The sequence below is a fragment of the Agelaius phoeniceus genome, chromosome 19 (assembly GCF_051311805.1).
Source record: "Agelaius phoeniceus isolate bAgePho1 chromosome 19, bAgePho1.hap1, whole genome shotgun sequence".
Lineage (NCBI taxonomy): Eukaryota > Metazoa > Chordata > Aves > Passeriformes > Icteridae > Agelaius > Agelaius phoeniceus.
In genome coordinates this window covers 6,393,554-6,418,596 of record NC_135283.1, presented here as the reverse complement: position 1 = coordinate 6,418,596, position 25,043 = coordinate 6,393,554, and the positions used below count along the sequence as shown (strand labels likewise).

General features: G+C 37.4%; 1 protein-coding gene across 15 annotated transcripts in view; it reads left to right on the top strand.

The window, feature by feature from the left end:
* The window catches only part of MBTD1 (mbt domain containing 1), a 35,621-nt gene that overhangs the window by 2,801 nt on the left and 7,777 nt on the right, over positions 1-25,043 (top strand). For 3 of the 15 annotated variants that reach the window (XR_013184709.1, XM_054645065.2, XM_077188147.1), the window contains 14 exons: positions 5,052-5,253; positions 6,391-6,530; positions 7,104-7,218; positions 7,307-7,392; positions 12,915-13,032; positions 13,659-13,793; positions 14,243-14,331; positions 15,625-15,859; positions 17,053-17,108; positions 17,366-17,470; positions 18,266-18,419; positions 20,837-20,919; positions 21,225-21,459; positions 22,061-22,138. Coding sequence is in view for 14 of the 15 variants with exons in the window: in XM_054645065.2 (XP_054501040.1) it covers positions 5,052-5,253; positions 6,391-6,530; positions 7,104-7,218; positions 7,307-7,392; positions 12,915-13,032; positions 13,659-13,793; positions 14,243-14,331; positions 15,625-15,859; positions 17,053-17,108; positions 17,366-17,470; positions 18,266-18,419; positions 20,837-20,919; positions 21,225-21,459; positions 22,061-22,138 (1,831 nt within the window). In the remaining variant the exon portion in view is untranslated. Of the gene's footprint in view, positions 1-31; positions 312-764; positions 903-5,051; positions 5,254-6,390; positions 6,531-7,103; positions 7,219-7,306; positions 7,393-12,914; positions 13,033-13,658; positions 13,794-14,242; positions 14,332-15,624; positions 15,860-17,052; positions 17,109-17,365; positions 17,471-18,265; positions 18,420-20,836; positions 20,920-21,224; positions 21,460-22,060; positions 22,139-25,043 lie in introns of those variants that run through there. The other 12 variants (XM_077188150.1, XM_077188149.1, XM_077188148.1 and 9 more) reach the window with 11 other exon arrangements.

The following is a 25,043-nucleotide window of genomic DNA, read 5'->3' as shown; positions in this document are numbered from 1 at the left end:
CTTATGACAGACCCTTGGCTTGAAGGTTGTGGTGACCTCATTGTTGACCTTGGCCTCAGATCCCATCTGTCCATAGTTCTGTCCTGTTTGGGAGGGTTGGAGCTGAATATAGAAAGTAATACCTCTGTTCGAGTGCTGGTGTACCTTTGCTGAGCTACAGCTCTTGTTCTCCAAACTCCAAATTGCTTCCATTCTGAGTTCAAGTCCCAGATAGAATTCAAAAGTAACAACAATCATTTGGAGTGGTTTGAAACTTTTCTGTGGCTATTTTGGATCTTCCTCCTGTGGCCAGCTGCACTGCGTACCTGAGGGTAATCATTTTGGTTACATAATAATGGGGTGCTTTTCTTGCAAGTTCTTACCTTCAAAACTCTTTTGCATAAATTTTGCCAATGCCTGAGCATAGTCTTCATCAAAGCACTAAAGCCATTTCCTAAGTAAGTGTTTGATGTCTAAATAACATGAAATGGTTTCTGGTTTTGCCATGGATTGCTCACCCTTTGTGCCCACTTTTTTGTGTTGTAAGAGTAGTTACTAAACTCAAAGAATGTATGCTATAATGTATTGATCAAATTCAATGTGTGTGTATATATATGTATATAAAAATGTGTGTTTAGAGTGAGAAAATGGTTATTTTCTTATTTGTTTAGAGTTGCCGTCCTGCTCTCAGGGAAACCAGTTTCCCTAACTGTGTTCTTTTTCATACCATTTGCCTTATGTAATGCTTAATTAAGAGTATTTCTTAAAAATGCTCTGTTGTCAAGTATTCACAGGGAGGAGGGGAAGAACAGGAAAATGGGAAGTTGGGCAGAAAAAGAAAGCAGTTCTTAAGAGTTCCTTTCTCCACCCATCCCTTCAATAAAGAAAAGTATGCAAGAAACCCCCTGAGCAAATAGTACAAGGTAATTTGCTAGTGCTGCTCATGATACATTTCACAGTGCTCTGACTAAAAACCTCAACCTCTGTTGAGGAACCAGTAATCTTATTAGGAAAATAAACCTTAGCCTTTCCCAATCTTATTAGAAAAATAAACTTTAGCCAAACTTTCAGAATGCCTGAAAGTTTGTCTTGTTCTTTTGTTTGTGCGTTGCTTCTGCTTAATGTACAGATAGACACTACTAGTAGAGTAGTTACTCAAGCTGCTGCTCTTTTGGCATTAACCAGCTGCAAGGTTCTGTTTAATAGCAAGCCAGGCTCCTGCTCCAAGCAGTTTCTGTGGATAGACAGGAGGCTAGTCCCTGTTTTGTTAGAAGTTGAATACTGTTTAGATTGTGTTTTGAGAAAAAGACAATCTCCTCAGCATGATTTTTAGTGCTTAGTCCAGCTTTGAAGAGTAGGAAGCTGGTTTTATGTTGATTTAAGGGTTGGTTTTTTCTTAGCATGCCTGTTTTTGAATCCAAGTACCTGCAGCTGCTGTGGGGAGATGCTGCTTCAGACAGACAAGGTGTTGCTGTTGTCTGTGAAGCCTTAAAGGACTCATCAAGAATTGCTTGTCCTTCACATGCCTAGAAATGACTTCCAACATTGCTTGTTCTTTTACCTCATCAGGGATGAGATGAGGCTCTTTGATCTGTCATTTCCTGGGCTCTGCTTTTGCCTTTTCCAAAGATAGGAGGATAACAACAAGGGGAGAGAGAATGTGTGTATAAGGTAGATGATTCCAATTTCCTGGTATCTCTGATGAAGCTCACCATAGTGTATTAGAGGCCACCAGCACTTCAGGAACTGTTGATGAGATGGTTGAGAGCTCCTGGAAAAAGATTGAGGCCCTAAAAAATCAGAAAGGGGGAAATTTTGTACTTAATTTTCAAAAGAAAAAGGTTGAACCAATTAGCAAGGACTCAGCAGAAGTTGCAAACTGCTGCTGTACCAAAGCCGCTGCTTTATCTTGGTTATAATTCTGTTTGAGGTATACATTGTCCTTTTTGAAAGGATGTGTGTTTGACCTTTGAATTCAAGCAGTACTCCCACTTTTTTCACTTCCAGATGTTAGAGTTCCTTTTCTTCATCTGAATTCTGCAGGAAGGGTTATCAAAGCTTCCTCATGTTCACTTTGTTCCTACAAATGCTGTGTTTCAACATGGGTTAAAAAGAATCTCTGTGGTGTTTATTGTCAAAACAGAAGTGTTTTGATCTGCTCTAACAAAATTCCAGCATAGGTATTTGTATATCATCTTCCCTAACTTTCACCTACTTTTGTTTACAAAGTATTTTGTTGGTTTTTTCCCTGCAAACTCTGCCTTTTTGAAGTCTCACAAAGCATTTTGAGTAGTTTCCCCAATTGCAGTCCAGGTAATAACTGCAAATTAACATTAAGACTGTCCTGCATAAATTATCTGGCAAAAGCTGGAATTCAAATGTTTCATAAAAACTACAGTATTATTTTAAAAGGATAAGCAAAACTGCTGATTTGAATTGCAGATTTGATATTCAATAATTTTGAATTGGAACAGTTTGGCTGAATATTAAATAAATGGAAAGGTGATACATGAGGTTTGTTTTGACAGTGTAGTTAAACTCAAAAACTTAATGATTGCTACTTTTGAAGTTGTATAAAACTGAAGAATGATTTTTCCTAATTGAGCGCCCAACTTTCCATTTACAAAGAGAAGCTGTTTTCCTTCCCATCTGTGGATATTTTGGCAAAGAGAGTTTATCAGTAATATTGACGTTCTAAATGGAAGTGATGCAAAAGAACAACAAAAACAGCCACATGCACTCTTGTGGTAGTCACCTTGCCCTGTGCTTCAGCTTTTGGTCCTTCACCTTGCCTTCAGCTTCCCAGTTCTTCTTTGACCTTCCCTGGCAGTGGGAACAGAGCTGGCATGGGCAATTAGTAGAACTGGGAATGGGCTGCACTTCAATTCCTTCTGAGTGGCATCATTACCTCCCTATAGGTCCAGGGTTCTCCAGTCTCGAGTGGGAAGGGGATATCCTAAGACAGGCTTGTACTGCAGCCTCCATAAGAGGGCTGAAGCCATAGAATCACACCTTGGAATGGGATGAGGCCCTAATCTCTCAGTGAAATCAGACCAGCTGTCTTAAAGAGAATAAGGGCATGAAGAGGGAGATCCTTCCCTGGGCTTTGAAACACCACAAGTATCTGTCCATAAAACCTTCTAAGCATCATAGTGCTCTGGTAGTACTGGTGGGAATGGTTCATATGGAATTGCAATTTATATCTTAGCAGAGACAGTGATCAAGAGAACTTAAAAACTGTGAGATGTTAAGGAGTTCCTGAAATCTTGAGGAAGATGACTAGTTTTCATCATCTGCTCTGAAAATTCCTGGCAGTGTTGTCAGGACACTGTATCCATGGCAACGTTGTGCTCATCTTCTGCTTTAAGCTGCACACATGTGCACACACAAACAAGTCACTGTCATGCATTTTGGTGGCAGATGGGACAGGTGACGCTGCTGCCAGCACGGGTCAAGGCCGAGCTTTGTCTGCCGTGGCTCAGTGTTTCCTCTAACAATCCCATGGGCTGGTTTCAGTGTCTTGAGGAAGTTGTCAGGTTATGCCCTATCCTAAATTTGGTTTGGTTTAATACAATTTTTTTTTTGGCTGGGGTGTATATTCATAATTAACATTACACTGACTTGGTTGTTTTGTTTCAGAACTACTGTAAGTGTGTTTAAAGTGTTTGCCTTATTGCATAACCTTTTATGCTTCCTGGATTTTTGGAGGATTTTTTTTTAATAATTGCATGTTAGGATTGGGTCAGTGTGGAAATCAGTTTTCCCTTGTGCCTATTAGGAAATTCTTCCATAATAGGATTTATTTAGATTGCAAAGTAGAATATATTATAATAAGGCATAGCATGGCAGAAAAAGGAAAATTAGTTCTTGGAAAAGGAAGTTGAGCCAAAGGGTTTTTTAATTTTTCTTATTTTCTTGTCTCTCCTTCACTCCCCTAACTTTTGCTTTTATTGTAGAATTTATTTTTTTTGTCTTTATTTCCTCTCAAACTTAGTAGATACTAAGATTATGGAAATAATATGAAACTATAATTTCTTTTTTAGCTTAATGAGGGCAGCTTACATAGGAGTAGCCTTGTTACAATGGAGCTGTGTAGGATATTAATAAATGAAAATTGTCACTATATCAAAATGCATATGGTGGATGTGCCTCAGAAACAGTACATCAGTTAATCTCTTGCTTCTTTACTGTCTTTTCTGGAAATTGCTTAACTCTCATGCCTTCTGCAGAATTGTATGGTTTTATCCTACTTCAGATTTTTTGATTATAGAAAAACTATTATGTAACAAGTTTTTTGTAAATGACAGTGGCAAATTAGTCACCTTTCTCTCTTTCAGCATTTGTACAGACCCTATTGCCATAGTAACTGAGCTCTTCATAATGGTTAATATATTAATCCTCTGAACAGCCCTGTGAGCTGGAGAGGTGTTCCTGCTTCACATGGAAGTCGTGGACTCATAGGGGAGCTGAGTGATTTATGGATAACCCCACAAGCCAATAAGAGCAGAGAACCTCTCATTCCTTTTGCTGTGGTATAAGGGCCCTCTTGATTGAACTGTCTTTTCTCTGCCCAGCTTTCTCAAATGAATGAATTTTAGTAGAATTGGCTGCAGCCATCTGGAATGTGCTCATTTGCATATAAGATCAGTGTGGCTGTCAGTGTATGGCTCATCAGACTTAATGAACTCTAAAGATACCAAGGAAATTAAATGTATGGGATGGCTCCTGTGTATTCTCAGTGGATCATGAGATAGGTTTTTTCTTTCTGTATATCACAGCACCAAAATTGGCCAGTTTTGATTATACCAGTGCTCATGTAAATTGGCATTACAAGGTTCATGTCTGTGCTGATACAGCAGTGCCTTAGAATATCTGCTTTTGAAGGCTGGCCTGTGAAACTTTTTAAGCTTGACTTTGAAATCTTTGCATTCAGAACATTCTGCTATTCTTTGTTTTTGTTTTTTTGTTTGTTTGTTTGTTTTTGGTTTGGTTGTTTTTTTTGTTTGTTTGTTTGTTTGTTTTTTTTTGTTTGTTTTTTTTGTTGTTGTTGTTTGGTTGTTTTTAATTTTTAGACAGAACATAGTTCACGAGTGGAAAGGAAACACCGAGACTCATTCGGGATGTTTGACGGTTATGATAGTTGTAGTGAGGACACCAGCAGCAGCTCCAGTTCAGATGAAAGTGAGGAGGAGGTTGCTCCTTTGCCATCCAGTCTTCCAATTATCAAGAACAACGGGCAGGTTTATACTTATCCAGATGGCAAATCTGGCATGGGTAAGTATGTGCTGTGTGAGTGCTAGGAGCTGGATATAGGTGGATTTTAGCGTGTGCTGGGTTGTCGGTCCCATCTGAAATGCTGGTCCCAACTGAAAAGGGACCAAAGCAGCTAAAGGGTTGGGGTTGGTTGGTTTTGAGAAGGGGAATTGTTTGGGTTCTGCTAAACTGAAATAAGAGAGAGTTTGAATCCTGCTGACAGGGAAGAAATAGTATGCGAACATCTGCCCTCCTGTCAAATCTATTGTGTTTACACATACATGTGTGTGTTCTCATGTGCATTGGTTTTATTCGGAGCTTTGAGGACAATGTCAGTGTGTTCTGTCTATGCCAGGGCATACCTTTTCTCTGCCCTTTGTTACACGTACAATATGTTTAAATATTTCTTCCTATACTAGGAAAACTTCATTATTGCTACTGTATAAAACCTGTTAGTGTATACCTGTTCACTTCTTACTAGCTGTGAGCTGGAGGATACTAGGAAAATAAATTGAAAGGGCCGATTTCTTTTGTTATCAGGGAAAAATATTTTATGTGAAATTCTAGTGATTAGTGTAAAGCTCTCTCTGGGCAGAATTTGGGTGTTGTCTCACTGGCATTAATTGGTCTCTGAGTCTTACTCATCATGAAATACACTGTGGGTGATGGTGTCCATCTCTGAAACATGATTCTAGCCAGAAAAAAGCACTGGTGGGCTGGGGTAATTGGGATATACTAATTTATGAATCAAACAGTAAATCTGGTTTTATTTCAGGTTGGAAGTATTCTATGTTTAGAGGAAACCAAGATTGGCAAGCCCAGATTCAAAGCAGATGCTTCCTTGAGAACAGTGAAAAACCAATAATCAGCCTGAGCTAATTTAGCTGGGTCATTCACTTGCACCGGAGATGAAATTAATAGGGAGTAGAAAGAAGCACTGTTTCACCAGTGAACTTGAGGTTCTTGCTGTTTCACTGATAGTAGTAGTGGTGTTTTAAATTTTTTTTCCTGTGCAATTTTCTTTGGGGTAAAGCCCTCAGAAACTTGTTTGATGGTACCACCTCCAGGACCTTCATTCTGTCCTCTACATTCTGAATTTTTTTGCAACTTTAACTACACTCTTAATATTTTGAGGTTTTTTTTCTTTCTTCTGATTAGCTACGTGTGAGATGTGTGGGATGGTTGGTGTCCGGGATGCTTTTTACTCTAAAACCAAGCGCTTCTGCAGTGTGTCGTGCTCCAGAAGCTATTCCTCCAACTCCAAGAAGGCCAGCATTCTGGCCAGGCTTCAGGTAGCGGTACAGACACCGTTTTCTTTACATCCGTTCTGTCGTCTGTGGTGGTGAAATTGGGTATTTGTACAGATGGCTGCATGTTTGTAGATTAGGTTCTTGGGTTTGAGGGTTTTCTTTATAGAGTTTCAAAATAGGTATGTGTCTGTTGACTTAAAATAGTAATCAAGTAATCATCCAGGCATGTCTGTAGTATTCAAGAAAAGAGAAAAATAAATATCAAGAAATATCATTATACCTGGTCTCAAATTCATTGCAACAAATGCCAAGAAATTGCATTGCTATTAAGTTAGATTAAAAGTTCTTCCTTTTGACCTGCTTTTAAGAGATATCTCTTTTTCAGGTAAACAACAGTGAATCTATAGTGCTGTTCAAGTTGGGATAGTAGTACAAAAGTCATCTTTTGGACACTCCTTACTACTGGTTTTTAAATTTATTTTATAATACATGTGTCATACTTAGTCTCTGTGTACTTCTGATTTTAGTTTAAATCTGTTAAAGATAGCTGCAGACCTGTGGAAATTTCCTGACAGGAGTTTGGAAAGATGTTATTTACTTGGGTTGTGGTTTTTTTTTTAGGGTAAACCTCCAACAAAGAAGGCTAAAGTTCTACAAAAACAGCCCTTAGTGGCTAAATTAGCAGCATATGCCCAGTACCAAGCAACTTTACAAAACCAGGCAAAGACAAAAGCAGGTAACAGCATATAAACAGAGCTGAAACAAAAACACTGAAAGATTGGTGCCTCATGAGCAGCTTCCTAACTGAAATAACTTTCCCTTAGCAGCTGTCCCTGTGGAAGGTTTCAGCTGGGGTAGCTACATCAATAGTAATAGCTTTACAGCAGCTCCTGTTACCTGCTTTAAACACGTGAGTATTTCTCAGCTTGTGCTTTCCTTCTCTGTGTGTATAAGTGAGTCCATGGAAGTTCTTAAATTCATTTTTTCAAAACATTAATATCCAAATATTTTTCATGATGTAAGTATGACTACTTTTTAGATAATTTATCTGTCCTTTAAAATAGTTCTCAACACCATCAGTTACTTTCATCATAGATACACTCTCATAAACAAAAAGGAAGGCTCTTACATACTTGAGAATTGTTTTTCTTATGTTCAAGTCACAAAATCATCCCACATATTGCAGAGTAACAAACCAGCCAACTCAAGCTGTACTGAAAACAGTTACAAAAGGCTTTTTAGATTAAGTCAGGCTTGTTCCGTTGTGTTGGACTGATCTTTTCGTTACATATTTAGATTTGGGGTATTCTTTCTTTATTATTAGTCAGATTCTCCCTGTCAGTCATGCTGCCAGGTGGTCTAGTATGGGGGAAAATTAGGGCTGTTTAGAAATCTGAAATTTTAAAAGTTGGTTTTCTTTGTTTTAGAGTTTCAAAAGTTTCAGACAAAAAGACATTCTTTAATGACTGAGAAAAGTAGGGGTTGGGGAAAATAGTGCCATCTGTCTTTAATGTGTTTATAAAATTCTAGACATGAGACATAAGACTGACAATTAAAATATTGTCAGTACTGTCTGTCTCTTAAGTAAAAGCTTTGACAAAAGGTGTTTTCTCAGCATTTTTTTTTAATTTGAGAAGTTGAAATGTACTGTATTACAAAATTTTTGTCTTGCTCTAAATTGTGCTGAAAGTTGTAATCAAAACAAACATTTTTCTTCATGGAAGTTGTTCATGAGAGAGAAGAGAAATATTTTCACTTCGGCGCAGGAATTCTTGCTGAGCCCTCTCAGATCATAAACCAGTGGGAGTTGAGGGCTCCTGGCAGTTGGCACTCTGTGAATAGTACCCTTTATGCTCAGAGGCCTCAGCTACTGCCCAGGACAGAGCCTTGCGCTAGGAGAACTTGGGGAATTTGTATCAAATTCCACATGCTCGAGTCAGCATGTTTGCACTTTGCTTTCATAGCTATGTACATGTAATAAGTGATTTCAAAGTCTCGTTTGATAACATGGACTGTGCTATTGGATCTACGAATGTCTCTGGGTGTGTGGCATCCTGTATTAGAGACAGCTACAGTCATCAGATCACTTTTAAATTATGCTCCAACATTACATTTTATTAAAAGCAATTGTATCTCCCTTTCTCACTGCTTCATTCATTCAGCTGCACAGTGCCCCAGTAATGTGAACCAAGACCACAGTTGTGGTCACATTGTACCTCAAAAATTTTCACAAGATAATGGCAGCAGTGCCACCATGTAGCCTGAAAGTTGTTTCTTTGCTGTCCTCATTTTCCTTTTTCATACAAGTAAAATGCAAATCCTGCTGTTTTCTTCGGAGATTTCTACTTCTTTGGTGGATATGAGTTAGTGTTATAAGGGTGTGATTTGCATTTAACTTTATGTAATTATTTCTTTGAAAAATGCATTATTTAGACAAGTCAGAATCTGAAAAACACGTCAGTGCTCTTTCGTTAGGTCTTTCTCTTTGTCCCACTCTCCATTGATAATTAAACAGTATTCTTTTTGACTTTCTGGAAAGATTATTGCTGTTTTCTATATACTGTATTTCTTTGATTTGTAAAAGTTTCTATTAGTTGATGTTTGTTTACCATCCATATTATGAATTTCATACACCTGTATGTGTGTGATTGAATATATAAAGCTTATTCTGTTCAAGATCAAAGTTTTGAGTTGACAGTAAAATCATGTCATATCTACCCTTAAATTCATTATTCAGTAAAATATATTGAATTTACTGGTTATACTGGGTATATCTGTATGGATATTTGATAGGGAACATTAGGATCAGTATTAAAGAAAATTTAAAGGAATTGTGAGATGTAAGATTTGGCTTTTTTTTAAGAACCTGGCGTACTTAAGTATCTCAGCTCTGATGTAGATCTCACACATCAGTTTTTCTGGTTTTGTTTTTTTCCTGGGAAGTTATTTCTTCTTCAATTTAAAACAGCTACATTTTAGAACTAAAGTATCTATATCTTGCGAAGTTCTTTCTCTTTATGATAAGAATTAATTTTAAGGTATTTTGATGTACTTTTTGTGCTTCCATGTTACATTTATTCCAGACTTGAGTGTTGAGTAACACTAATGAAATTCAGTAGCAATAGATTGGTCATGCCTATGATTTCAGCGTTCAGTAAACTGAAGTAGGGAACTGCTTTTGTTTATGTCCTACAGGAAGCCCATGACAATGCCAGAATTCCCATTTGTGCACTTGGCAGCCTCTTTTTTTATTTTGTCAGATTGCATTAATCAGGCACACAGCAATAGCTGCTGCAAGGAAAAAAACTCAATTTAAGTTTCAAATATTGAGTTATAGTTTAGTCACATACAGTGAGCTCATTGCTGACCTGCATTCCACTTTTTATCCTCTAAACACTTTTTACTCTTTTCTATAGTTGCTTTTATTAGTTCAAACCATTCCTACAACTGAAAGCAAATTACAGTGGTTTGAGTTATTTCTCAGTGCTACTTGCTGGACAATTTTATGCACAATTAAGAACAATTTTTTCTTTTCTTTGTGTTGCTAATGAGAGGCATATTTCCTAAAGTTCTTTCTTCCACCCGAATTTTATTTGGAGCCGAAATACTTTCATTCTCTTGATTTCATCTGTTTTTTAACGATATCCAGTGATTTAAGGGAGCATTTCCAGGATGTTACACTGGGTGGCAGTGTTCTGCTTTGAAGGTTTTTGTTTAAACCCTTTTGCATGTTTTCTCCTCTGGCATTACCTACTGTTGGAGCACTGCTCACAAACGAAGTTTCAGCATTCTGTATAATTCAGGAACAATTCAGCATTCTATACAATTCAGGTAGCATCACCATGGTACCAATGGTAGCATCAAATTCAATTCAAATCGGTAGCATCACCATCAGGATTTGCCATTAAAATCTTGATTTAAAGTCTGGAATCATGGCAGTGTTGATGCCATCCAAAATCTCTAGAAGCCACTTATTTAAGCCATATGAGCTCTTTATTCAGGTGCATATGTGGAATACTTGGCCTTTAGGTGCTCCTATCAAACAGGCTCCTTCCTGACTGCACCTTACCTTGCAGAGAAGGCCCTTGGTGCTCAGAGATAGACCCCTCCCATGTCATGTCCCGGAGCAGGAAGCCAGGAACCAGCTCTTCCTTGTTTGGGAGTGATGTGACGTGGATCTCGTCATGAGTTTGAAAGGTAAATTTGTTCTTACCTGTAAATGATGGTTCTGCTAGTTCACACTATGCCAATCCAGACTGCAGTCACCTTTCAGTCAGCAGATAAGTAAGACTTAACACTTCTCTAGTGCACTTTGAGTTTTTAAAAGCACTGTTCAAACACTGATTGATTAATCAGATGAGACAGAGGAGAGATGAAGGAAGATGGCTGTCACAGCCCTGGTTTATCCAGGTCTTCCTGCTTCAAGAATATCCCTAATGAGTGAAGGAGATTAAGATAGTGCAGTGAAGCAGGTGTGCTGTAAACCATCCCTCAGGACAGTATAATTGTCTGACATTTCAGCAGTGATGCTGCACAGGATGGCTTCCTTCATGAAAGGGTGAGCCATATGGATTGGTGTAGGAGAACTAGCAGAACCAATGTTTTCACAGACAAGGACAAATTTAACTTTCTGCTATTTCCGTCTATACCAATCCACACTCTGGAAATGAAATTTCCATTTTAAGTTGATGTCAGGAGAAGTGTTTTGATATACTATTCTCTCTGAATCAACTGAATAGACAAGCAGACAATAAAATGTACTTCAGTTCAGTGCAGGTGGATTATGAAATTAGTCAGCACTTTTATTTTGGATTGTTTGGCCTCATCTGTATCTCTATACGGGCAAGAAGATTTGCTAAAATATGCAGTTTGAAAAGTTTATTTCCCCAATTCAATTCAAAAACCTACCCATGTCAATTTAGAGAGGGTAGTGATCACAGGATGGGACTTAAGTTGTATATGCATATTTTGTGTGTGAAAATAAGCCATCATCTTTTCAGTTGGATTTTTCTCTGGCTGTCAGTTGGCAGAAGAGAGCTCTGTGGTCTAGACTGGTGTAGATGGGACATAGCAGAACATGAAGAGACCAGGCTTCAAGAATAGAAACTGGCATACTTACATTTCCTTTAAGAGTTGAAACTAGTTTTAAGTTTTGTATAATCTCAAATAGTTCAACTAGTGAGAGGTTTCCTTTTTTTAACATAAATTCAGCTTCTAGTGCTACTAATGGCAATTGCTGATTGCCAGCAAAATTCCAATATTGTCATTTTCAGGATTAATCCAGATTTCTTCACTCGTAGCTTCTGTGCAGTTGGAGGCTATTTCCACTGAGTGGTTCAGTTCTCTGGGTTTGAGAGAGCTTTGTAAATGAGACACGGTGCAGAGCCAGAGGATCCCTCCTTCAGTTGTCCCAGTGATAGCTGGGTAATCTCTGAACTGTAAGAATTTGTCTTGCTCAGAATTGATATGACTGTTGTCATAAAACACCCAAAATATGAATCTCTCTCTCCTGGGTAGTCTCAAGTTCATTGCACACTGAGAAATTTTGTAGCTTGTTACCAGTATAACTTTGGTTGAGTTACTGTTAAGAATTTAGGTTCTTCAGCACTGTGCATTTCTGGTATCTACAATACCATCTTTGACTGGTATTTCATTATACTCTGTTCAACAAAATGTTCTTCTGGAGATAGCAAACTAAATGTAATTTCTATCACCAGCTTCTGCAAACCCTTACGAGTTCATCAGGTGGATATTCCTTCTTGTTCCTAACATATTCCTCACATGGGACTGTGTGGGGGATCTTGCTGTGCCTTTCCTTCTGATGTTCATTAAAAAGGTGCCACTCAGAGCCTTCTGTTCTTTTTGTCTGCTCCATGGAGTGATCACTTGCAGGTGATGTGAAAGCCTGTTCCTCTGAGAGGATGTGAAGCAGTGGGTGATGAACCCTACCGTAATAAATCATCAGAATAGAATAAAGAAATAGTTTTTAGGCATTCTTCCAGCAGCATGCCTGACTTGCAGAATTTAAAGGTTTTGATGTCTGTGCTGCAGGTACCATGATTTTCTTGCAAGTAGAATTGCATAGCGATTTCCACCATTCTTACTAACATCAGTAGTTTCTTCCCAATTGAAACATCATAGAATAAAACTGACCTTTGGGAATGTACAGTTTGTGCTTAACTGCTATTTAAACTTGGAATGCTATAGGTTTTTTTCAGTAAGTACACAGGAATAATTGGATACAATTGCAGTATTACGCATAGTTGTCAAACCAAAAGTAGGTTCTCATATAAACAGTGGTTTCTAACCATATGTTTGTTATACGTACGTTCAATGTTTTGTCTTTTTAAGTTGCTTGTAGAACACTGAGATAACAAAAAATTACTATTTTCACATGGTGAGCTGATGACTTTTTAACCCCGACCTTGACAGGCACCCATGGGGACTTGCTGGGGTGATATTGCAGAAGGAGTGCGAGTGGAGGTTCCAAACACTGACTGCAGCCTACCTACCAAAGTCTTCTGGATAGCTGGAATTGTAAAATTAGCAGGTAAATGTGTTTCAGTTGACATTAAAATAATCAAAAGAACTATGTGAAGAGATCAAGTACTTCAGTCAGCAATCACCTGGTGAGAGTAATGCTGACTGACAATTTAAGTGTGTCTGTAGATTATACATTGTAGTGCTGTCACTGTTCTACACTGGCTGCTGTGATGCTTTAGAATGTCTTTCCTTGGTTTGATTTTTTTAATATTGCCTCAGAGTGTGGTAAGACTAGTGCAGAGCAGAAAGGAGACATGGTATAAGAGCTGTCAAGAAGCCTCATTATACAAATCACTGGTGAAAAGTTAAAAATTCAAGGTTACAGATCTAAGATATGAAAAAGCAGATACTGTGCATAATTAATTTTGTCCTCTTTTGTGCAATTTCTAAAGGTTTATAATTCAAGAATTTTAATCTTATTTAAATTGATTTACATGATAATACATGCACATTTATCAAAGTAATCAATTCTGTGCATGAATAGCATCCAGAAATGTGCCAAAAAACCCCAACTTGCTATTAAAAATTACATTTAGCAAACCAATATAATGTACGTGATGATTGGTCAAGAAATATTCAAACATTTTATAATCTTGTTTCATTCTTGTAATTTTTTTTAATGCTTTCTTTTAGGCTACAATGCTCTGCTGAGATATGAAGGATTTGAAAATGATTCAAGTCTTGACTTCTGGTGCAACATCTGTGGGTCTGACATCCACCCAGTTGGTTGGTGTGCAACCAGTGGGAAGCCCTTAGTTCCTCCTCGCAGTATGTAAATGGAAGTCTTACTGATTTCAAAGTCTCTTTATTAAAAACAAAATTTGCTCGTGATCCAGATAGCAAAATGTTCTTTTGCCATAACTTTTTCAACAGTTATGAATTAATAATTTTAACTTTTGACTGATGCTGTTTTTCTTGGAGTAGCCCATCTGATGTGACTCAAAGCTTTTAAGACTGGGGTGGCAGCAGTTAGCTAATCAATTATGGGAATATGCACTTATTTTATTTATACTTTGGTAGTACGTTCTTCACCCTGGCCTATAAATTTAATCTTGGGTAGCATTCATTCTCTAAAGAGGCTTTTTGTCATTATTGTCATCTAGGCCTTTTAATAGTCATCTGGGATTTCTTCTTTACGTATTCCAGACTCTAATATTAGTCTTTAATGGGCACAATTAAAAATCAGTGGATTATTTCTTCCCCTTCATTTGCAACAGGCATCCAACACAAATACACAAACTGGAAAGCTTTTCTAGTGAAACGACTTACTGGTGCCAAAACACTTCCTCCTGACTTTTCTCAGAAGGTAAGGCTGATCCGGTATCAGTGATGTTCTGTAAAGAAAATGGCAGCACAGTGTGAAGAACTGAAATATTTTATAGTGGCACATTAGTTCCTCTTGCAGGGAAGGAGGTACAGTAGTTTCTTCCCTTAGATACAGTTTTCCTTGGAATCCCTTCTCCAGTTTTGTCCACACTTGTCAGTATGTATTTGGTAAACTTCACTCTAGAAAGAATAGCTGTCTGTAAAAACTAGTTGGTCTATTTTAAATTTAAAATATCCCATTTAAAAAAATCCACAGAAAACCCAGATGTGCTCGTGAGTTACCCTGTGATATTTAAGAAAAATTAAAACTGATTTTTCTAATTCAGGAATTATTTGTTTCATGCACTATTTCAAGAAACTGAACAGAATATGTTAATATAGCATGGATGTAGAAGGAATGAACATCATACTTTTAAATACTAGTGTTTTTTTTCCTGCTCTGGACTAGGTTTCTTTCTGTCTTAGTCATGCCTTCAGGTGTGGCAGCTGCTGTATAGTGTGCTGGAAGTTTACTTGCCAATATTGTGAGATGATGGTGTATATAGTTCTTAGTAGAAATATGAGACTTAATTTGTTGTTTTACACTGCATGTAATGTTTTAAAACCAACCAAAATGCCTTTCTGCAGTTGTTAATTTTGATTTTAAAATTGGCTCACTTGGAAGCCAAATTAAATTGGCACGATCTCAGTCCTTTGGAGAGGTGGTAATGAAAATGGCAAGTGACAGATGCTGATTTTTTCATACAGTCTGTTTTCACAGAGCAGATTAAGATCTGTTTCCTTTCTTTTGTGTATTTTGAAGAAATACTTTTGTAAATGGCCAGCTTTAATTATGTTGAAGGTTTGTTTTCCATGCCTTAAAACAAAGCATTTTAATCCTGTTTTTAAAATGCTGTATTTTGAGTGAATGACACAGCAAGAACAAAAAATCTTGAGGTTTTTCTTGTTAAAGTTGTTTCTAAAGGTAACTTCAGCCATTGTTAACAACTGGACAAGCTTTCATTATGTCAATTGAAAATTCCTTGAACTTATGTGAGAATTCTATCTCATCTTAAGGGATGACCTTGAAACAATTAAGGCATTGTAGGATCTGTTCTTAGTTTTCTAAAATATTTTGTTACAATGAAATAGAAGACAAATAAGTTGTGTCATTTCTCTGGGATGATTAATGAGTACTTCAATTAAATGAAGTGTGTCAATGCTGTGTTTAAAAGACAGGAAATGGAAAACCAGAAAATATTCTTACAGAATGTATGTTTTGTGTTGTTTCAAGGTGTCTGAGAGTATGCAGTACCCATTCAAAACTTCCATGAGGGTAGAAGTAGTGGACAAGACGCACCTCTGCCGGACAAGGGTGGCAGTGGTGGATAGTGTTGTTGGGGGCCGCCTGAGATTGGTGTATGAAGAGAGTGAGGACAAAACTGATGACTTCTGGTGCCATATGTACAGCCCACTCATTCATCATATTGGCTGGTCTCGAAGTATAGGACACAGGTTCAAAAGATCTGGTAAGTTTGGTTTGGGTTAGAGGTGTTTTGTAGGTGGTGTTGGCTGGGAGGAGTCTGGCTTTAGCAGTTCTGTTGCTTTATACAATTAGTCAAACTGCCTTGAATAATGGTACTTGAGAATGTTATGTAATGTGGCCCAGGGATTTTACCAATTTTATGACACTCAGGAATTTCAGTTAAAATTACAATTAACATATTATACAGCAGTGAAAAAGCCAGAATAACCTTTAGTGTTTAGAAGATTCAGTGATAAACAGAGGCCTGCAAACTAAAAGTAGAAAAACTTTTAACTGCACAATTCAAGCATGATAGACTTCACTTTTCATGCTGATACCTGGAGTTACAGCCCTACTCCACAAATTCCTAGTTTCTTCACATCTAACTCCTTCTTTCTACGATGCAATGTGGACACGTATCCTAGTAGAAACAGAATTTCTATTTACTGGCAAGTTTAAAGACTGTCTAATATTTTATAATTGTAGTATTTACATGATTTAGAGGGCATTAGGGAATGGGCTGGGAAAGTGAAGTGACAGTGTGATAGAAGGGACACAGTGAAGGCCTTTGCTACCTAAAACACAAAAGAAATTGTAATTTGAAATAGTTCAGGCTTCTAAAGAAACAAAAAGAAAGTCTGGGTTTTTTATTATTTCTCTGTTCCTTTGAGCTGGCATCTCTTGTAAGAGACAGAATTTCTGTAAAGCATTCCACAAGGCTTCCCTTCAGGGAAAGGCCTTCAGTTTTCCTAATGCTTCAACTTTCTCGAAACCATTTATAAATAGACAGACACACACACACACATATATATATGATTATATGTAATTATATAAAAATGTAATTTTCTGTCATAGCATAGTGCAAAGTAGTTTAAACCTGCCCATTTTTTTGCAAAAGCTTCTATGTTATACTTTCATCAATTTTGTGACATAATCAAATGGTCTTGTAAATACTGGATATTGGGGGTTTTTTTCCATAAATTATGTTTGTTTTATAGAGGCAGCTCAGGTTGAAGTCAGCAAGGAAAACGGATGGATTGTGTCCTCCGGATTTTTGTGGTAGTGTTACTAATAAACTGTGGGCCTCCCAACACCAGTGATTGTGTGGTATTGGTTAACATGTTCAGAAAAACATATTGTGTGCTCTGTGAACAAAACTTCTGAACAATATTATAGTAGTATTATTATTCCTTGTAGATATTACGAAGAAACAGGATGGACATTTTGATGCACCCCCACACTTATTTATGAAGGTGAGTTGAGTAGCTAGAACACTCTTTGCAGACTTGATTGAGGGCCTTCAGTTCCTGTTGTGTGTAAACCAGACCTGAAACTCTATTTACATCCTGGCCCAGCACAAGTGTTTCTGCTTGTGTTATCCAATCTGACCTCCTTGATATAAGCAGAGGTGGTAGAACAGATATTTCAGTCTGTTGCTTTGGCAGTGTGGGGGTATGTTTTGTTCCAGGCTCATTAAATTCTTTGTTTCTGCTGTTCTGTGATTCTTTAGGTAAAAGAGGTTGATGCAGCTGGAGAGTGGTTTAAAGAAGGAATGAAATTGGAAGCTATAGACCCCCTAAACCTTTCAGCAATATGTGTGGCAACTATCAGAAAGGTAAGAAAGCAAATGTGCATTTTGGGGAGGTGAAGAGGAATCCTTTTCCCCTAACCTTTATTCAGGTTTGAAACAAGAAGCTCAAAACCAAAATTAGGAGGGTTCATTTGCACAGTGAATAGGATATGTTTGTCAATTGTTCATATGCAACCGCTATGAAAATGTGCTCATGTAAGTTCGACTTTGAGCTCTGGAAATTCAGCCTTACCTTTAGTTAGAATGTATTTGTGAGAGGAATTTGCAGGAAAATATTCTGCTAATTATACCAAGTGTTTTGCAGCTGTTCAAAACCAGATCTCAACTTGCTGACTTGCAGAAGTTTATGAAGATATTTTTAAGGCTGTCCTTCTTTCTTAGTTTGATTGAAAATCCATGTGAAATCTGCTTTAAAAGAGAAAATGTAAAAAGCAGCTTAGCTGAATTATTTAACCTTTCCAGTGAGGAGAATTGTTATGATTTTGAGTAATGGTGTACTGAATATCCATTCAAGCTGAAGAATAGACTGAATTAAAAAGCTTTAGAAATAGGGCTGTTGTTCACAAGAAAAATAAACTAGAGATCAGAAAAAGGAAATGTTCATCTCATAACTTTGCAGTTATCAAAGGTACATGTAACAGTTGTATTCACAGTCCTGGAGACAGATATGATTTGGAGGGTTTTTGTTATAATGAATGTTCTAAGTGTGCTTCCATTATTATTGAATTGCTTTCACTCTTGAAACATGGCATGCTTTCTTTCTAGCTTTCTCACCCAGCTGAAGGTATTTAATGTGAAATTTTGTTTCTCTTTACTAAGGTATTAGCAGATGGCTATCTTATGATTGGGATTGATGGCTCAGAAGCAGCAGATGGGTCTGATTGGTTTTGTTACCATGCCACTTCCCCTTCTATTTTCCCTGTTGGTTTCTGTGAAATTAACATGATTGAACTAACTCCACCCAGAGGTACAGGTAGCATTCTGACACCTTTTATTGTTAATACTGCTCAGTGATTCTGTATGTGCCATATGCTTTGTTTCTTAACTCAGCCTACAAAATTCAGGTCACTTCTTAGGACTTTCTCAAGTCTGAAACAAATACAACAGCTTTACTTCCAAGCAATCTAAACCAGAGGTCACTAACTTTTCATTTAGAAAAAGTTAGATTGATTATTGGCTGAAATAATTTGCATTTGCTATCAGAAATTGAGGATTCCACTAAGTCACTGGAAAGTGTGGGAGTCATTAAAAGGGCTCTTCAGAAAGTGTCACTGGTTAGGAAGTGCTGCCCACCAAAACAATTAACGAACACTGTTAAGAATCTCAGGCTAATTCACAACTAGACAAGTCAAATTTTGGGACACTATACACAAACTTGAGCTTTAGGACTGTACAGTAAATAAACCCTCTGTGAGGAAAAGCTTTCTGTTCACAAGCACATGTCTACAGAAGACTTTGCCTCCCTTTTCCCATTTTTTGCCTTGGTCTGGTACTTTTTAAGAGGATCATAGCTATATAACAGCTGACAGATTACAATGATTTTCTATGGCTTTTTCCCTCCATTCTCATTCTTGCAGACTTCTACTTGTATTTAATGAAATATTTTACTAGGTAATAACTATAGTATAATGCAACATGGTTTTTTGTCGTGGTACAGTGACAGCTCTGGCACCCTGGAGTGTGTGGAAAGTGCAGTTATACAGATTTAGGGGTTTTTTTCAGTCAGCTCATTTAGTGAATTTATTGCCTAGAAATTCATGGGCACCAGCATCCCTTAAAAATCTGAGGTGCAGAGACTCTTGCAATAGAAGTTTTTATGGGAGAAAATGCTTATATATCAATGGGTATCAATCAGTTTAGAAAAACATATATGAAACTGATGAGACAGAATAGGAAAAAAACTTGCCTTTTGGTTTCACTCTTGAAACACTGCTTTCAAAATGTGGATTTTGTTGTTAGCACATTTATGATACTTAGTGTTTCTTGTATCATGGCAAGCTAATTCTTTAGCTCCATGTACATTTTCCCTTTTATTGCAGTTTTTCCTAAGTCCTGTGTCATCAGCGAGAGGTGATTATAAATCACACGTGCAATAATCTAAAAGTAATTTGGAAGAGGAATTACTAGCAGTAAAATACAGAGCATAATGCACATTAGCAATTTTAATAGGACCAAAGTGATCAAAGCTCCTTAGCTCCAATGAGGAGGGTACTTTGCTTTCCAAATTATGGGCTGGAAAATGGACAGCTTCTTAATTCTGCCTGATCTGACAAGGCCCATGTGCACATTTCCTGTGTGTGATGAACTTGAGTACAAATATATTAGTGTAGCTGAGCAATGTTACATTGAGAAGAAAAACATTAATATGCAGAACTGATACAGTATTGCCATTATTAATTAACTCTCTAGCTGCACCTATTCATGGATAGATTCCATAGCCACTGTGAGCACTCTTACTCAAGTTGCATTTAGTATTGTGGATAACTTCAGTTGCTGTGAAATCATTGGACTTTACAAAGCTTATTCCTCCCAAACTTCTTCATCCCATGCTGAAATCAGTAGAAGAAGTTGCTTAGGCATTTTGAGGGATGGGATTGAATTTTGGGCTGTGGGTACTGAGAGTGGCAGCCTTCTATCCCCACAGAGGTGAGATGCAGACCTCTCCTGTAGCTCCCACACCATGCCCACTGCACTGCAGATTTTCACATTGTCCATCACTGCACACTGATGCAGAGAAATCCTCAAGGCTATTGTTCCTCCAGCTAGAATTAGAGAATTATTAGTTTAAGCAGTTGTTAAAATTGCTCAAAGGAAAAGATATTCCTGTGTTTTATGCATATTCAGTAGCAGCTACATATCTTTTTGAGAGATTTTCTTCCCTTTATAATAGCTTTTAAAAGTCCTCTAATTTTCCATACTACATATTACTGCTATTTTTACCCTTAATAAACTTTTAAAATATCCTTGTTTATTCTTACCATTCTGTTCCTGACAATTTAAGTGTGCTTAAATTCAATAGTGGTGCTATTTCCCCACAGGGAAGAAACTGGATGTTCTCAATTCCGTGGTCTGTTCTGGGTCATTTGTGTAGGGCATTTGTTGAGATAAGAATCTGCATGGACAAAAAACTTCCAGTTTAAGTGATTAATCTTAACTGAATGATATCTTTTACATTACCCAGTGCTTCATTCTTCTTGTTAGTTGCAAATGGGCAATATCTAGGTGTCTTTTTGTCCCTTAGATCAAAGCTCAGAGTGGAGGTTTCTGCTACTGATGTTTGACTTTTATTGTTTTTTTAGCTGTAGCACACTCTCAATTTGCTATTTTTGCTGTTGTTCTTATACGTGAAATTTGCAGTTGATGTATGAAAATGTTGTTTAAAATTCACAGGTTATGCAAAACTCCCTTTTAAATGGTTTGACTACCTCAGGGAAACTGACTCAATAGCTGCACCAGTAAAGCTCTTCAATAAGGTAATGAAATTATACGTGTTTGTACTGGAATTAGTGTTTTCCTTATATTTTTGCATAGTGCATGGGATGGACCCATTTGTTAAATACAGCTTTGAAAAGCTAAAACTTTTAGCGATAAGAACCATTTGAGTAAACAAAGGTTGGTATCTCTGAAATGTTAAACAGATGCAGAGGTCCAGGAAACTTCGTCAGTGATACTTGGTTTTTTTCTATATTAAGTGGATTGAAATCCCTGTTTCAGCACTGTGCTTAAACTATCTTGATGAATGTCTGTTTACTGATGTTTGCTTTCTTTGTTTCCCCAGGAAGTTCCAAACCATGGGTTTCATGTTGGCATGAAATTGGAGGCAGTAGATCTGATGGAGCCTCGCCTGGTGTGTGTGGCCACAGTAACGCGCATTATTCACCGGCTTCTGAGGATACACTTTGATGGGTGGGAAGATGAATATGATCAGTGGGTGGATTGTGAGTCCCCAGATCTGTATCCAGTGGGATGGTGTCAGCTCACTGGATACCAGCTCCAGCCTCCAGCACCGCAGTGTGAGTCCTGCTTTGTCAATAATGAAAATTAATTTAATGGGGACTCATTTTACTAACCTTTTCCAGTTAGGTCCCTAGACATAACAAAAATAGAAAAAATTCTTGCTAATGCCTGGAAGTTCTAATTGACAGTTCTAATCTTTCCCACTTTGACTTCTAAAGTACTTCTGAGTGTTTTTTACTATTTTTCAATGCCAGAAGATGCTTACTTGATGCCAGGAAAAAGCTTCTTGTCAGTTCTGGAGGAGCTCGCTGAGAATTTATATTGCTTTAAGATTGTCAGTGTGTCTGTTTCACCTCCTAAATTAGTGGAACTCAGCCTGTGCAGAAGCTGTATGTAATTTGTTACATCACAACTTGTCCTGTCAGATCAAGTGATAATAACTGATGATAAGCATTTCAAAAACAGTTTTTTAATAAGAGGGTAATGAGCGAGTTCTTGTTAAGTAGTTTAATGCAAATTGATTTTCCACAGTAAATTTCTGTCTTTGTTCAGTTACTAAGGACAAATTCTTAAACTGTGTAACAGCTTTGACACATTTTAAAGTGGGGTTGTTTTTTTTTTAAATAAGCATAAATTTTGAATTCTTCATTTTTGCAGCATCAAGAGATAGCCAGTCAAGTTCATCCAAACAGAAGAAAAAAGCTAAATCACAACAGTACAAAGGACATAAGAAAAGTGGGTGACAAAATTGTGTTTGCACTTTACCTGATTCTTTAAAAAGTTTGTGGTCTCTGCCTAAGTCCCTGTTCTATTTGGAAACTTTTGTGTTTTATGCACATGTCTAAACAGGTGTTATGCTTAAAGGTGCAGTATGCCACAAAAAGAACTTTTTCATTGAGAATAATCATTTTTATAGCTCATGATAGGGTAGATGTTGCTAATAATAATGATAATCTATTAATGGTAGATGGACAATGGTTAAAATAATTTTGTGTTCTGACATAATTTCAGTTAAATAATATATTTGCTGTGTACTGTATTGGTAGTTGTACTGCCTTGTACAAAATACTTAGGTATCAACACACTTTTCCCTCTACTCTCTGTAACACAGGTGAAGAAATAAGGGCCAAGCCACTGGGATCAGAAAGAATGAGGTGTAGAAAATTTAAATTATCATCCAACTGGCTTCTCTTTGAAACAAAAAAACTACTTATTTGCCAGGTTTTTGGTTTAGGCATCTATGTAAATTAAACTTTTGTAATATCATTTTCAGAAACGAACAGCATTGCTGTATGTTGCTGTTCTTGTGACAGTAAAACACAGTCATGACATTTTTAAGAATCTGCAGTGTTCAGGTACTTTCCACATTAATTGGTTCCCTTGAAATCAAGTTGTCAAAATGTAAAATCAGCTTGCTTAATTTAGTCCTGTTTCCAGAGTGTTTTGTTGTAGTATCGAACTAATGTGAGAAATTAAAACCTTGTCTTCCTGGTGAGTTTGTGAATGGATCTATTAAGGCCAATTGGAACCTTCTTCCCCAGTCATTGAGAATACAACCTGTGCTGTGTTGATCTTTGGGAATGAAAAGAAGTTGGTTGGTGAGTGCCACAGATAGAACAAGTGTCTCGGAAGTTCTTAAAACTTCCTGTTAAGTGCCTCAAACATTGCACTGGTTTTCCTTTTTGATGTTGGAGGAAATAAACAGTAAAATCCAGATCTTTTTCGGAAAGCAGTATTTTTACAATAGAATTCGAGTACTGGAAAACTCCTGATTTGGGAATATCTGGGGAAAGCTGTGAATGCTGTTGCTTTAAGCTAGGGAAATATGGCTTTATGGTTAATTACCTTTGTATAAGACCTGGTTTTGAATAATTCTACACTGTCTGTGCAGATTTTGTTTAGCAAGCTGTTCTAGATCATCATACTCCTTACCTTATCCCTTTCCTAATACTTCTGCTACCTGTCTTACAGTAAGTGTGACCCAAACCTGGAAAATTAATCTATCCTACTTAGTGCCATAGGAAGTTTTAGTCTAGCTTTAGAAAATTTAGTCTAGGGAAGTTTGTTCTTCACTTCTCACTAACCTAAGGTAAATGTTGCCTGTGGAAGCAAAGAAAACTTTTGATTGTGTTCTGGACTGTTTGTTCAATTCTAAGAAATCTTAACACCAGAAGATGAGAGAATGACATCATGAACAGTTAGAGCCAGCTGCCTCGTATATGGGTTTTTTCTAAATAAGTTATGGCAATGGAAGTGCTGAGTCATCAGAAATAACACAAAAAACGTCTTCTGAAGCTTTTTCTTTTTCAGGACTTGTAAAAAAAATACAAAGTTATTTTGTAAATTATTTCAGTCACAAAACCATATAATGTAGCCATGATGTTTTTATGGTACCATGTAAAGTCACCACAGATGATTAACAAAACCTCTGTGTCTTAAATTAGGTTAGTTTTAGCAGAGCAGGGTTATTTCAACACATTTTTCTCACGTGCTCACAACACAGCCCAGGATGTCATGGATTTCATTGAGCCATTTTGCGCTGTGTGTAACGATGCAGATTTCTGCTACAGTGTCCACTCCTTCCTGGGGGCACTGGGAGTGCACATGTTCACTGGGAAGCAGAACTGATTGCATCATAAACACTTCGGGAATGTTTTTGGGGATACTTGAGAATCTCCCCCAATTCCCTTTCTGACACTGTTTCAGTGAGTATGGTTTTGTGCTGGGTGCCTGCTGCTCAGAAGGCTATGCAGGTGACTTCTTGAAAAGTAACATGCCAGCATGCTGGGACAATTAATAATGAAGTGTGCAATATTTGCTGGTATTGTCTGCTTCCTCTTGAGTGTGTATATGAGAATAAGGTTACTGAAATGATAATCTGACCTCTAGATTTTCAAGGTTGGAATTCTGTAGACACCATTCTGCCTCATTAATCTCTCTATAAGGCTATCCTGAAGTTGTCTTATAAGAAGAATATTTAAGCAGGGTGGTATCTTTAGAATATGCATAATCAGTTACCTTTTCAGGGCTGTCTGACAGTGCTGATAGGACTGAAGGATCAGCAGCCACAGTTTTGATGTAGCTGAAAGCATGGATTTGTGCTACAGATCTTGTACCCTCAATACAGATCTTGTACCCTCAGAGAGCATGCCTTGAGCACAGAATAGGAGCATCTTAGAGATAAAGGAGAAACATGGTAATTTGTATGGGAAATGTTTTAATAACACTTTTTCGTGAATGCAGTGTTTAATAATTTGAGGGCATTTTAGGAGTTTTTTTGCTATGCAGTAAAATAGTTACTTGTATTTATGGGTAAAATGGTAAATACCATTCTAAGGGAATTAAGAGCGTGTATTTTTAGCGGTGATAAACTTTGGAGAGGATTATTTCCCCAGAAGCATCCTTCTGTCTCTTAGGCACACACTGAAACAACTGCAGCCTGAAACTGAGCCAGGTATCTTGGGTGTCCAGGCAGAGGAGTGTGTGTGACTCTGCAATGTAACTACAGCAGAAGTAATTCACAGCATTTGTATTTCATTGATAGAGCATGAAATAATTGGGTCATGGTATTAAGCAATGCCCTTGAAGTCCTACCCATAGCCCGTAGAATTCAGGGACCACAATGAGGCTGTTGAGAGCA